At 52.6% G+C, this 14,206-nt stretch overlaps 1 protein-coding gene across 1 annotated transcript; it reads left to right on the top strand.

Annotated features, from left to right (window-relative positions):
* Nucleotides 1–12,108, top strand: Gabrd (gamma-aminobutyric acid type A receptor subunit delta). Its single transcript, XM_051173958.1, has 9 exons — nt 1–186; nt 7,245–7,357; nt 7,659–7,726; nt 7,816–8,036; nt 9,611–9,693; nt 10,234–10,371; nt 10,973–11,128; nt 11,394–11,605; nt 11,807–12,108. The coding sequence occupies exons 1-9, from the start codon at nt 119–121 to the stop codon at nt 12,095–12,097; spliced, it is 1,350 nt and encodes a 449-aa protein (XP_051029915.1). The 5' UTR covers nt 1–118; the 3' UTR covers nt 12,098–12,108.
* The last annotated feature ends 2,098 nt before the right edge of the window (nt 12,109–14,206 follow it).

The following is a 14,206-nucleotide window of genomic DNA, read 5'->3' as shown; positions in this document are numbered from 1 at the left end:
GCCCGCGCCACTCTCCTTCGCGCTCCCGCCCTTCTGGTGCCGCCGCGCGGCCACAGGCAAAGCAACTTTGCTCGCGCCGGGGCTGGCCGGACCTGTCCCGCGCAGAGCCCGCAAGGCCATGGACGTGTTGGGTTGGCTGCTGCCGCCGCTCCTGCTGCTGGGCGCGCAGCCGCATCACGGCGCCAGGTGAGCGGATCCCGGTGCCGGGGAAGATGTGGGGCAGGAGGGACTTGTCCTTTGGCGGGCGCCCTCGGCGGGGCAGAGTTCGGAGTTGTCAGGACCCCGAGTCTTCACCCCCAGGTCCACCCAGGTCTGCTTTGCGCGAGCTGTCCTCCCAGTTCTGAGGACCCCGCCGACCTCTTTCTGATGCCCGGGTGCTGTCCGTCGTCCCCGGTGCTGAACGCTGCGCTGCGCTGCGGGGCGGGATTGGAGCCTCTGGGCCAGGTTAATATGGACAGCTCTCCCCATCCTTGGCCTTGACCTCTTGTCACTGAGCTGGTTCCTGCCCCGTTGGTGCTCTTTCAGGTGCCGAGAGAAATGAAGCTCAGCAGGATAAGCTGGAGGCAAAAAGAAGGGAAGGACTCGAGAATGGGGGGGGAGGGGCAATAGGGGGCAGGTCTGCCCTTGAGAGAGTCGGGAGACATGACCATCCGTTGTCTGTGGCTTGGATGGACACCTTAGGAAGGTTTGCTCCAACCCTGTCGGCAGGGAGGAGGAGACTGTAGGACCCCTTTCAAGAGTCATTTCAGAGTTTACTGACTGCAGGTGAATGGCATCCAAGTAGTCCCGTAGCATGGAAGGTGATTGGCTATATTCTGGGGGAAGAAGGAGGACTGTTTCCCCAGAGTGAGAAGGGTCTGAGAAGGGAGGCCTTTGACTGGATTCCCTCTCAGTAGCCTCCAACACCCCACAGTCTCTGCCTTCTCTCTGTGTGCTCTGGAGCCTAAAACCCAACCGAGATCACCTTGGTCATCCTGGACAGAGCCAGCCACCATGAGAATCATAAGTAAAGGTCCCTTGTGAAAACCACTTGGAGAAGAGGCAACAAATAATTGAAACAGGTCCCTTGTGCTCTGGACTTGGCTAACTGACTGATGGGCATGGAAGAGGGTTGGACAACAGGTACGGCTACATACCGGCTGTATTTTGGCCATAGATATCCAGGAAGCAGATCCTGCAGTTGGCTGAGTTTCTCTGCTGGCTGGTGGGGGACAGGCCCAGAAGGCCTAGGTCTGGCTACAAATGTTATAACTAGGTTGGAGACCAGAGAATGGGCACTTACCGCGAGCCTCTGATTAGCCGGTGTCCTGGAAAGGGGCCTTTGTTCCTTCTTTAGTCCCTGTGGGCTTTACTTCCCTTCTTTTCAAAAAGGTGGGTGAGGCAAAGCATCACAGCTTTGGTTGTCATGTTTGAGGCTCTGGGGCCCTGTCCACGGCCACATGGCCAAGAGTTTGAAACTCGAGAGGCTCTTACACCCCAACATTTTAGTCTGAGCATGATTCCAAAACTCTTTTGGTGGCAAACCCTGTCCTGTGCTGACACGAAGCTCATTTTGTGTCTATTTATTCTATTTACAGGACCTATTTATAGGTTGCTTGCTGGGAAACTCTCCAGACCCCTCCCTCACATCCACATGCATAGCCCATCCCCTTCCTCAAATTTAAAAAGCAAAACAAGACACACACACACACAAAAAAAAAATTCTAAACCCTGGCTCGTGTGAAGCCTTCTGAGGTGTTGGGGGGGGGGGCTGTGTACTTGTTTTCTTGTGCAGAAAGGCCCAGGGACTCAAGCCTGAGACTTGTCATTATCCTGACCTCACATGGAACAGCACCATGTAAAGTGGAGGGTGCCACCGCTCCGCTGAACGTTCATCTCATCCTCTAATCCGAAATAGTTACTGTCTTGTCGTATTTTAAAAGTTTGTCCCAAGAAGGTTCTGCCCAGACTTCCTCTTGGCTTGGCCTGACAGTAACACAATGTGGACCAGGGTGACAGAGTTAAAAGGCCTCTCCAGGCTGGGAAGAAAGCCAAAAACATAGCTGCCAGCTCAGTCCTTCTGGTGACCTTCAGGTTTAGCAAGGTGCTGACCGTGCAGGGTTTCCCACCCTCGCCTTTTCTGGCCTTTCTGCTTCAGGCAGTTTCCCTTCTTAGTCTCCAGATTCTCCTCAGTCTCGACCTCAGTGGCCCTTTGTGGGAAAGAATGTGTGATAGGAAAAAGTGCATGTCATGTTTGTGGACTGACCTGCATATATAGTGGGCACCGAGCTTGTCAACTGCACACCCGTGTGGGTGCCCCTCCCAGGCTGCTGGCGCCTCCATCTCCCTGGCACTCAGCTCACAGTGCGATGGTCGCGATACTCTTCTTTGCCTTGGTAACTGGGATGCTAGCAAGGAGCATGCTGCTCTAAAAGTGGAGCTGTGGGATCCGTGGGCTTGTGTGTGCGCAGTGGATGCATGCTGCAGTGAGGAGCATCCGCCGCTCGGCTCAGCTGCACCCACCTTCCCTCTCTGTCTCCAGAGGCGGAGGGTGGGTTCGTTTCTCAGTGGGGGAGGAGGAGAGAGGGAGATCCCATGACACACCAGATGTAGTTCAAGAGGGCAGCTAATGTGTTTTCAGTGTGTCCTCTCTGCCCAAGACTTTGAATCTCTAAGCCAAAGCCTGATATGTGTCTATGAGTCTCTCTGTCCATCTATTCAAATAATATCCCAATCTCAGGCTTCCAAAGGTCTCCAAGCTGGGAGAGCCAGCAGCCCACTGCCAAGATAGCTGTGATATGCTAGTAAGGACAGAGACCTTTTCACCCTGTGTTATATTCCTTGAGTGAAGAACATGTGTACTCCTTGCCCATTACCATGCCTGCTCTGTGAAGCCTGTCATGAGCCTGTGAATAAGAGCAGAGCTGTAGGAACTGTGAGCTTCACATCCCAGAATCTGGCTTGTAGATGAGCCTCCCTCACACCCCAGTCCTCTGTACTTATGCACAGCTGGAAAAAAAAATGGGAGCCATTCTCCAAGCAGACACACTGGAGTGAGTGGTCTCCTCTCTTCTTGCCCCTAGAATATGGTTCAGTGATTTGGCTCTGCCAGTTCAAGGTGCTCTTTCTGAAGGCTTACTTTCATGTTCTAAGCAGACCTTGGAAAAAGGTAGAGGAGAAGTATGAACATATGGCCACTGCCCTGAGACAAGGCTAGGAAGGACAGTGTCTCCTGATGGCCTCATTCCACACACTGGCTAGATGACAGCTGGGTAGTCCAAAAATAAAGCCCATTTTGAGTCCCTTCACATCTGGCCTTCAGGATGACTTCTATTTGCATTCCTAATTGTACTTTTCGAGAGACTACGGGCTTAATTTAACTGTCTCATAGCTTGTAACCATGTTGTCTCATTCCCAGCTCCATCTATCACCCTAGGGGGCTGCTGGGCAGCAATCTCCCTCTGTTTGGAATAAACAATGGACCCAGACACCTTTTCTTGCCCATCATCATGGGTTAAAGTAGTAGATCAGAGATTTGGAAAATGTTGTTAGTTAGAAATCTTGATACCCACCCAACCTTGTCAAAGTCTGGTATATGAAACAGTTAAAAGAAATATGCGATGGAACATGGAGGCTTGGACCATCTACCACTGGTGCCTCCCCCAACTTGGGAAGACTTTAGGGTAAATAAAGTCACAGGAGCATGGTCTTACCATGTGCAGAGAATGGCAAAGCTCTGTCTGGCTTCCCAGGCGACTTTGGTTCTAGCAGAACTGTGTAGGGTTTTGTTGTTGTTATTGTTCCTCCCTCCCCATTTTGGTTCTTTGGAACATGAACTCATATAGTGCAATCTGGCCTTGAACTCACTGTATATCTGAGGCTGGCCTTAAATCCCTGATCCTCCTACCCCCACCTCTCTGAGATCATAGGCCCCTATGCTTGTGCCCCTACGCTTGACAGAACTGTGTGTGTAAAATGCAAATTAACAGAGACCTGCAGTTCAGAATCACTGCCCTGACTCCGGATTGAGGCCTTTCCTGTCTCTGCTTTGCCATGGCCTCTAGTCGTGTTCTTTTCACAATCCAGAACCTTCTCTGCCCTGTTGTCACTTTCTCCAGGAGGCTGTCTCTCTGTGTAGCCTCCCCCACTTGTAAAATGCATTATTCCTAACACCGCTTGCATTGTCTCTTCCCATGAGACTGGACCCTCTACCTAACCTGGGCTGGGACTAGCTGTCTGTGGCTCAGCCCTAGAGAGGAGTTGCTTGATGGTCTGGAGAGATGGCTCGGTTGGTAAAGTCCTTGGCAGACAAACAGGAGGTCCTGAGTTTGGACCCTGACACATAAGAATGCTGGGTAGTGGTGGCTTATTCCAGAAATGTGAAGGTACAAACAGGACCTCTCAGGCCACCAGGCCCTAGGTCGCCAGTGTACCTTACTAGGTGTCTCCCAGGTTGCTCACATAGAGAAGCAGGCAATGCAAAGAGGAGACCCAGGCATTCGGTACCTAGGAGGGCTGCAGTGGCCTGGCCGGGTGAACCCGGCAAGAGGCCTCATCTCTGGTAGTGCCAGGTAGGACTGGCTCAGACCGCCTCCACCATCCCAGAGCAAGGAAGTAGTTACTCTCCTGTCCCTGAAATAGGCGGTCAGAGTAGCAAGAGGTTCACTGAGAGACTGGCCTTTATTCCCTTTAAGGAGAGCCGTGGGTTTTTTTTTTTTTTTTTTTTGTCTTCTTGAAGGAAGGAATTCTGTCAAGAGAGGCAGACATTTTAAGTAGAAGTTTATTTAGCGAAGCAAGCACTGGAAAAGGGACTGGAGTGGGCTGCACAAAGGCAAAGAGCGGCTCAGTGGTTCTGCATTGTGGGTTTTAAAGATGTTTTTATGAAATTTATGAGGTGGGCAATATATTCATGGGGGTATGATAACACTTTGCCCCTCCCAAATCATGGTGGACAGGATCATCCTCTTAGGATAGTTCTTCTCATGAGTAGCACAAGAAGGGATGTGTCAGCGTTATAATGCAAGAGATATAATGGCGACACCGGGTCTTTTAAGTTAGTGCCAATGTGTGGGAGAATGTCCTGGTGCTTTGGCTTCTGATATCCGGTGAACAACCTCGATGAAGCTTCAAGGGTTTTTAACCACGAAGGGGTATTCTGACCCAGCAGACACAGTTACCAAGAAGCAGCGATGCAGCTGCCTTTTCCTGTTACCTCAAGTCTAACTCCTTGCCTACCCAGTATCATTCCACTTGGGTTTTTTGTTTGTTTGTTTTAGGAGAGTCCTCCTCCTTCGTGGTGGACCATTCCCCCGTAGGCAGGAGCATAGCGTGCATTAGCATCTTAGGCTGCCACAACACATTACATAACCTGGGCGGCTTCGAACAACAGAAATTTTTCCTTTTGTGCTTCTGAAGGCCAGAAATCCCAAACCCTCCAGAAGGTCTATGAGGACAGTTGCCCTGGGCTTCCCTCCTGCTTCTAGTGGTAGCCAGTAATACTCGGTACCCCTCATCTTGTGGGGGTACCACCAGCCGCTCCTTCGTCTCCGCCTTTTCATCTCTGCCACCTGCTTTCTACTAAGGGGCTTTCTACTCTGATGTGGCCTTATCCTAATTATACTCACAAAGACCTTATTCTGAGATAATGTCCCATCCTGAGGTTCCAGGTGGAAATGACGGCTGGGAACATGAGAAAGATTAGGGGATTCAGTTCCAGCAGAAACAAGTATGGAGAAGCTGCTTAGGGGTCCATGCTCTGGCAGTGTCTGGGTTGGTGGCAGGGTGGGTCCTCATGTGTGCCCCATAGTTTTGGATCCATTGAAGGGAGGTCTACACTGTTACCTCAGCAACCGAGGAGTTCCCCTACGCTTTTAGAGACCTCAATTCAGACCTAACTGGTGTTTGTGGCTTCAGCACAGGGGGGAAAAATCAGCACTAGCCAGTTTATTAAGTAGAGATGGAGATGGTAGGTATTTATTTATTTAGAGACAAGGTCTCATTATATAGCTCTGGCTGGCGTGGTACTCACTGTATAAACCAGTTTAGATTTTCTGAACTCATAGGTATCTGCCTGCCTCTGCCTCTGCCTCTGCCTCTGCCTCTGCCTCTGCCTCCCAAGTGTTGGAATTACAAGGCCAGATTTTATTATCAATATGTTAATATTAACATGAAGATTAAGAGAAGGAAAATCACTCAGAAAGAAGACCACAACTAGTGTGTGGGAGGAAAAGTAAAATGTACATCGTCTCAAGGGAGAATCTCAATTAATTAGCATTAGCCATAAATACCTTTTTGTGTGCATGTGGCTTTCGGGTTGCATCTCAAAAGGTTGCTAAGAAGTCTTTTTTCTTTCCCTTTTTCTCTCTTGGCAAGTGAAATTACAGGGTGGCTCAGGCAATACCCAGGATTATAAACTGGTAAGGTAAAACCAGAAGTTTAGGACATGACCTTTTCCTGTAAATTCAGTTTCTGGTGAGATTCCTAGAGGACTGGAAATTTACTGCCGAAAAGAAAAAATACCTCAAGCAGTTGTTAATGGTGTGGAATTCTCGCTTCTCTGCTGCTGCTGCCGAGAAGCTTCGACTGGATCCCAGAGCAAGTGGGATCCTCTCTCTTCCCCTGGTTCCCATGATTCCCCCTGCTTTTCTGTCTTACCTGGTAGTTTTGCTGGGAGCAGCAAGGCCTGCCTGTGCAGGCTGTTGTATTCACCTGCCACAGCTGCTCCAGCATCAGGCTGAGCCCTAGACATGCATGGCCACCTGGTGGGGTGGCGGTTGGGGGATTGGGAGGTAGGTGTGGGGGGTGCGCGGAGGGGGGTCGGGCGGCTCTTGAGAGGATATCCCTTACCTGAATTCCTCTGCACCTCTTATGCCTCTTTCTCTCAAGTCATATCCAGGGAATCTTTGCTGACAGGAAGGCCATGGCTCCTGTTGGGTTGGGGTCCTCTGCTTTGGGGACAAGCCCTGCGGGTTCAGACATAGGTGAATGCTTGCTAAGCTTTTGATTTTCCTCCATGAACATGTGGAAGGGAACTGGGCAGGTCCTCAAGGGAGCCTGGGAACCCTGTCTATGCCCTGAGGTGGGGACAGGAAGGTCCACGATGCTGAAAGGTAGCAGAAGTGTGGAGTACCTCTGTGTTGTTCTGTATCTTGTCTAAAGGGCCGGGAGAGGCTGGTGCCTGCTCTTCCTTGGCATATGTGCTGAGGACAGTGTTCCACCCCAGTCCCGGTGCTCTGCCTGCTGTGACCATGGCTTTGTGTTCCCAGAGCAATGAATGACATTGGGGACTACGTGGGCTCCAACCTGGAGATATCCTGGCTCCCTAACCTGGATGGCCTAATGGAGGGCTATGCCCGGAACTTCAGACCAGGCATTGGCGGTACGGGCGACTGATGGGGGCAGGGGCATGGGCAGGCAGGAACAGCTCCAACCTTGGTTTTGCTGTTATGTGTGGGTTCTGCTGGGCTCTGGTTCGCCAACAACGGGGGTTCATTGGATTTCAAGCCCCGGTCATTCCAGATGGAAGAGCAATCTCCCCAGGCACGGTGGCAAAGGTATACCAACTCCAAGTTCCTGGAAAAGGCCTCAACTATTCCTCCATCCTGTCTGTCTGGGCTGGCTTCCAAGGGGTGCTGGGCAGCTGTTTCTACAACAATAGCTTTAGCCCCTGCTTCTCACAGGTCCCCCGGTGAACGTGGCACTTGCCCTAGAGGTAGCCAGCATTGACCACATCTCAGAGGCAAACATGGTAGGTGCCAGGCAATACTGCTCGCTGGGCTGTGTGCCACTAGGAGGACAGCAAGGGATGACAATTTCAGTGCTGCCCTTTCTCTACAGGAATATACCATGACAGTGTTCCTGCACCAGAGCTGGCGGGACAGCAGGCTCTCCTATAACCACACCAACGAGACCCTTGGCCTGGACAGCCGCTTTGTGGACAAGCTGTGGCTTCCTGACACCTTCATTGTGAATGCCAAGTCTGCCTGGTTCCATGATGTGACTGTGGAAAACAAGCTTATCCGCCTACAGCCTGACGGCGTGATCTTATATAGCATCCGGTGAGCTGGGCCTGCCTTCCCCTGCTGCTCAGGCACAGGTCCTGGTTCCTCTAGGACACAGAGGCATGCATGGCAGGCTGCGATGCTCATTGTACCCCCCCCCCCCAGCTTCCAGAGGCTGCTTAGCTGACATTAGCTCCAGATGCTTCAGGAGGCAGACAGATGTTTTTCAAACGAGGTTAAATCCACGTCATATTTATTCACCATTTAAAAGGAACATTGTAGCACAGTCAGCCCGGCATTCAATTGCTCCAAAAGAAGGACCACTTGCTGGGGCGCCAACACACCTATCCATCAAGCAGTCGCACTTCGGGTTTGCGAGTGTGCGTGCTGTGGCACACGGGCGAAGGTCAAAGGACAACTTGTGGGTCCCAGGGGTCAAACTCAGGTTGTCAGTAGTGGCAAGTGCCTTTCTTTACCTGCTGAGCCTTCTTATCAGTCACTCGGATTTTGAGACTCGGTCTCGGGAAGCTCAGGCTGACTTTGAACTACTGACCATATAACCAAGGCTGGCCTTGAACTCCTGGTTCTCCTGCCCCTTACCTTTCATGTGCTGAGATTATTGCTGTGCATCACACATGCAGAGCCTGAAGACCCTCACAGATTTGCCTTCTGTGGATATTTCATGGAAGTAGATAGATCAGCATGACATGTGGCCTGCTTTGTCTGGCTTCTTTTAGTATTGTGTCTTCAAGGTTCATCTGTGTTGTAACATGTTCACGCTTTACTCCCTTCCAGGGCTGGATAGCATCCCACTGCATGGATGGACAACATTGTCCTTCCCCCTCTCTGGTGATGGACAAACTGCTCCTACCTTTGGGCTCCTGTGACTTACACATATATGCACACATTTGAACACCTATTTTCAAACAGATGCCTTTATAAAATGAAGTTACCATTACTTAATTTAAAAAAAAATCAAGGAATGTGGCGGTGCACAGCTTTAATCCATGCACTCGGGAGGCAGAGACAGGCGGATCTCTGTGAGTTCAGGGCCAGCTTGGTCTGCAAAGTGAGGTGAGCTCCAGGATAGCCAGGGCTGTTATATGGAGAAACCCTGTCTCGAAAAACAAAGACAAACAAACCAAAAAAAAAACAAAAACAAAAACAAAAACAAAAACTCAAAAAAACAAGCAAACAAACAAAGAGATTTTTACACAAGGATCTTAATGTTGGTTTCTCCTGGAAAACCAGATCATTTGATTTGGCAACAGTGAGTCCACCCCCTCACCCCCCTCCTGTAATCATCAGTGTCCCTTATATGGTGGGAGTGGGGAAGGGGGGCTGAGGCTGGCTCCTGTCTCATAAACCTGAAACTTGGACAAGCATTTTAAGGAGAATGGAATACAAATGTCTATTAAGACTGCCCTAGTTTTCAGTTTTTACCCAGATGCCAGAAGTACACTGAACAAACTCAAGAGGCAGCTGGAGCTGCATGTGGCTCCTGATGAGCAGGTGGCTCCTCTGCATGGGCGCGGGGGGGGGGGGGGGATATCTGCTGTCTATCTAGGGGCAGGGGACCTGCTGGCTTCCAAAGGGTACCACGACCTCACCAACCCACTTTGCCTATACAGCATCACCTCCACAGTGGCCTGTGACATGGACCTCGCCAAGTACCCCATGGATGAGCAGGAGTGCATGCTGGACCTGGAGAGCTGTGAGTGCCCTCCCTGAGGAGGGGTGGGCTTCTTTCTGTTTGGGGCTGCACTGGCTACTTAGGATTGTGAGGCCGTGCAGCTCAGGGCTCGGACCGGGCTGGCCTGGATCAGAGGACAGGGGAGCTTCCAAGACAGGGCTTCCCCGTGAGCCTGTAGCCTGTATAGGAGGAGAATAAGCTGGAAGGACTAAGGGAATATAGCCAGCATAGGTGAGAAAGAGCCTTGGAAATCTGGCTGTGACAACCTGGCTATCCCATCATGACAGACTTCAGATAACCCGAGCCCCTTTGCATCCTCCATCAATGATGGCTCCAATTTTGACGGCACCCCTGGCCCCATCTACCTTCTTGAAGATGCAGAGTGCTGTGCCAGAGCCAAGGACACTCCCCACTCCCTGACGGAATCTGACTGGATAAGGTCTCTGTTGCCGTCACCTGGTCAGCCCCATCCCTCAGGATCTCATGTAGATAACGACATGCTCTCTGAGGCTGCCAAGGGCTAAGCTAGACCCTGCTGCCCACCGGTGGGCTCTCTTACAGATGGCTACTCTTCTGAGGACATTGTCTATTACTGGTCAGAAAACCAGGAGCAGATCCACGGGCTGGACAGGCTGCAGCTGGCCCAGTTCACCATCACCAGTTACCGCTTCACCACGGAGTTGATGAACTTCAAATCGGGTAATGTGGGGCGGGGGTGGGGGTGGGGGTGGGGGGGCATGCCTGTGAGCTGCGTGCAGTTTTCTTGTGCTTTATAATTGCACCGCCGCCAGGCCATTCTGAGGGCTGAGGATGCGGCTGGAGAACTGCTGAGTTGGGCATTAACTGAGTGTTCCTGGCTGTGCTCAAATGGAATGGGAACACGCTGCCATGCCACACAGCCAGGTTTCTGCCTTCTTACTCCTGGATTATTTCTTCCCAGTACTCTAGGCTTAGAGACAGCATGAATGTGGGTATTATAAGAGCGGAGGCCCGTCCTTGCCGCCTCTCCCTTTAGAGCGTGCCTATGCATGCAGTGTGGCAGAAGGCACAGAGATGGCGGGCAGTTACCCTCCTATCAGCTGGACAGGTTGCTCAGAACCGATTCAACAAACTCGACCCCTTCCCGTCTCTGTGCGGGCAACCCAACATCTCTGTGGCCAGACCTAGGGCAAGGTATGGGAGGTGGGTTTTGTACGGTCTTCCATCTGAGCTTCATAGTGAGACAAACAACCGAGCCCCTCCGCGGTGTAGATGGCGGGGTGGGGGGGGGAGCTCATCTGACAGTGGGTTGTCCCCACAGCTGGCCAGTTCCCGAGGCTCAGCTTGCACTTCCAGCTTCGGAGGAACCGGGGTGTCTACATCATCCAGTCCTACATGCCCTCTGTTCTCCTGGTGGCCATGTCCTGGGTCTCCTTCTGGATTAGTCAGGCAGCAGTGCCCGCCAGGGTATCTCTAGGTATGAGGCTCACCTGTACTTCCCAAGAGCTGGTAGAAGGATTGCACAAGGTCTGGATCACCCTGCTGACCTTGAACTAATCCCTTGACCTCTAGACCTCATTCTGTCTACCTTGTGAAGCAGTGGGTAGGAATAGGGTTGGTCTCTGGAGCTTAGGGAGGGAGTAGAGGGTTGAAGAACTCCCCTCTTCCCGGGGCCCAGGCCCTGCTGGCTGGGGTGGGAAAGAGATGGTGGGGCTCCAGCCACGACCACCCCTTCCCACCAGGCATCACCACTGTGCTGACAATGACCACACTCATGGTTAGTGCCCGCTCCTCCCTGCCGCGGGCTTCGGCTATCAAGGCTCTAGATGTGTATTTCTGGATCTGTTACGTCTTTGTGTTTGCTGCCTTGGTGGAGTACGCATTCGCCCACTTCAACGCAGACTACAGGAAGAAACGAAAGGCCAAGGTCAAGGTTACAAAGCCAAGGACAGAGGTGAGAGGTTGTGTGGGCTAGTCTCGGGGTTCAGAATCAAGGATGGGGGGAGCGAGGACGGAGTCCTACTGGGCACAAGAGAGCAGAAGGAACTTCTCTCCGGCTGGCCAGCTCTGAGAAGATCACGTCTGACCCCTGAGTCCCTGCCCTGGGACAGGTTCCTCAGCACAGTCCTCCTGTCTCCCGCCTTACCCTCTGCAGATGGACGTGAGGAATGCCATTGTCCTCTTCTCCCTCTCGGCTGCTGGGGTCAGCCAGGAGCTGGCCATCTCCCGTCGCCAGGGCCGTATCTCTGGGAACCTCATGGGCTCCTATAGGTCTGTGGAATTGGAGGAGAAGAAAGAGGGGGCGTCCCGCCCAGGGGGCCCAGGAGGCATCCGTTCCAGACTCAAACCCATCGACGCAGACACCATCGACATCTATGCCCGAGCTGTGTTCCCTGCAGCTTTCGCAGCTGTCAACATCATCTACTGGGCAGCATATGCCATGTGACGGCAGTACACGTGCCGTTTTCACTCGCCCGCTGCTGGGGTGGTGGTTGCCAGAAAGTCCTGGAGGAACAGCCCTGTTTGTGGGTCTCAAAGTGGGTCAGAGAGGAAGCCGCAGCTTCCCGAGCTTTACTGCGGCTTCGCTTCGCTCTGAAGACCTTCTAGTGCTTCTTGCAGATGGATCAGGATGCATTTTTTTTTGCATAGAGGGCCTGACCCTGAAGCTGAGCCAGGCACTCACTGCCGGGCCCTTGGGAGCTGTGAATTTTTAGACTCAGAACGATCCTGATTTCGCTGTGGGATCAGGATCAGAGAGAAGGAGAGTGGGGGTGGATGGCTACTCTCAAGGTGAATGGGGGGAGAAGGGTACTACAAGGCCTTTTTGGTCCCAGCATGAAATAAAGCCTTGACCTGGCAGCTGGTTACTGTCTTTGTTGCACATGGCGGTTGCACTGTGGTTTTCTCTGCCTGTGTCTCTGCTGTCACAGGGCAAGATAGGAAGGATGAGGGGTTAGGGGCAGCTTAGAGAAGCTCATCATATCTAGGGTAAACATGCACGGTGTGCAGGGAAAGCGATGGGGTCGGGGTACCCCAAAGGAGGCCGACTAACCCAGGGGATTTGCAAAGGGGGAGAATCAGTATTGATGACACCAGCATGATGGTGTCCTGCCCCTGCAGTCACCGGGCTACTTCGCAGCCATTTTCACTCAGGCAGAAGCAGATCTAGGAGCATGAGTACAGAGCCCCAGATTCCAGAGCCGTGCACTTTTGAAATGCCTTCCTGAAAATCTCAGAACTGGGAACACATCTGGAGCCAGGGAAACGACCCAGAAGATGAGCTACGAGGCTGTGTCTTGAGGCATCAGTAAAGGCAGAGATGCAGGAACCTGGGGATGGATTAAGAAGTCATTACTCCCTTTATCACCCGGTGGAGGTTCAGGCCCAAGGCGCCACTATGGTGCCTTCTTGGATGAGGTAATGGGAACTCAGAGGCCACCTCGGGTCCTGCAGACATCCCTTAGCTACTTCCTGCAGCAGCCCGAGGACCTCGAAGCCACCAGAGCATGTGATAGGCAGCTCCTAATAAAGGGGTCCAGCTTTTCCACACACTGAGTCTTCCATGTAGAAGAAACAAAGGGTACAATTAGAAGGACAGCTTTTCATCATGGGTCTACTCCAGAGCCCTTCATGGTCAGCAGTTAGTAACTCAAGAGGTGACAGGATCATCCCGGCCCATTGCCCAGCGTAATCAGGGTGGTGCCAGACCATGCCACAGTAGTCCTGTGGTGCCCTTCTGGTGGGCCCCTACTCTAAACCACTCAGGAGCTTGGCAAGGGACTGTGTGAACCAGCAAGAGTGTCCGTAGCAGGACCTGGCCGCTGGCGGCCCTCCACAGTCCCAAACCATTGTAGGTCAGCGCCAGGCTCAAGAGGGACAGGGGGCTGCGCTGTCCTCGAAGTGCAGAGGAAGGCACTGGCCACACAGGAGCGCTCATTCTTTGTCTTCATCTCAATGACCCCTGACCTAAGGACTCCTCCTCCTGGGAACCTCGCTGCTTGGTGCTTGCTACAGGATGAGGTTCTGTGGGTTAACAGGCCACCCAGGGGGGTGGGGGCGCTGGGCCCTACTGTGGCCCGGAGCTGCAAAGATAGAACGGGCCTAGGGGTGGCAGACAGGGAGCTGGTGGCCAAGCAAAGACAGATCTGGGTCAGCTGGCATTCCAACTCCTGACCGCAGGGGAGGCAATGCAAACCCAGCCATCGCGGGACATCCACGGGGCAGGAATGTCCCTACTTAGGCCCAGGGGCAGAAGCTTTTCCCCATCTGCACACCTCTGCTCTGAAGTCTTCCTACATGGTCCCGGTTAGTTTCCACTTCCACAGGTTCAGACAGTGCCTGAGGATGGTGACCCAAACCCTAGATGCTGCACACTGTAGATAGTCCAAGACTACCTATTGTCATCGCTCGTCCTTAGTGCAACCTAGGTCCCACCCCACCCCCTCAGGAAAGTGGGCAGGGCCAGTTCCAGCTCTCTAGGCCTTAGGGGAGGGGCAGGTGGGTTCAGGGTTTTAGACCTGCTGAGTTCACCCGGACCCTGAGGCCAGCAGCCTAA

This window comes from Phodopus roborovskii, unplaced genomic scaffold (genome assembly GCF_943737965.1).
Source record: "Phodopus roborovskii unplaced genomic scaffold, PHOROB, whole genome shotgun sequence".
In the NCBI taxonomy this organism is placed as follows: Eukaryota; Metazoa; Chordata; class Mammalia; order Rodentia; family Cricetidae; genus Phodopus; species Phodopus roborovskii.
This window is presented reverse-complemented; position numbering and strand designations above follow the sequence as displayed.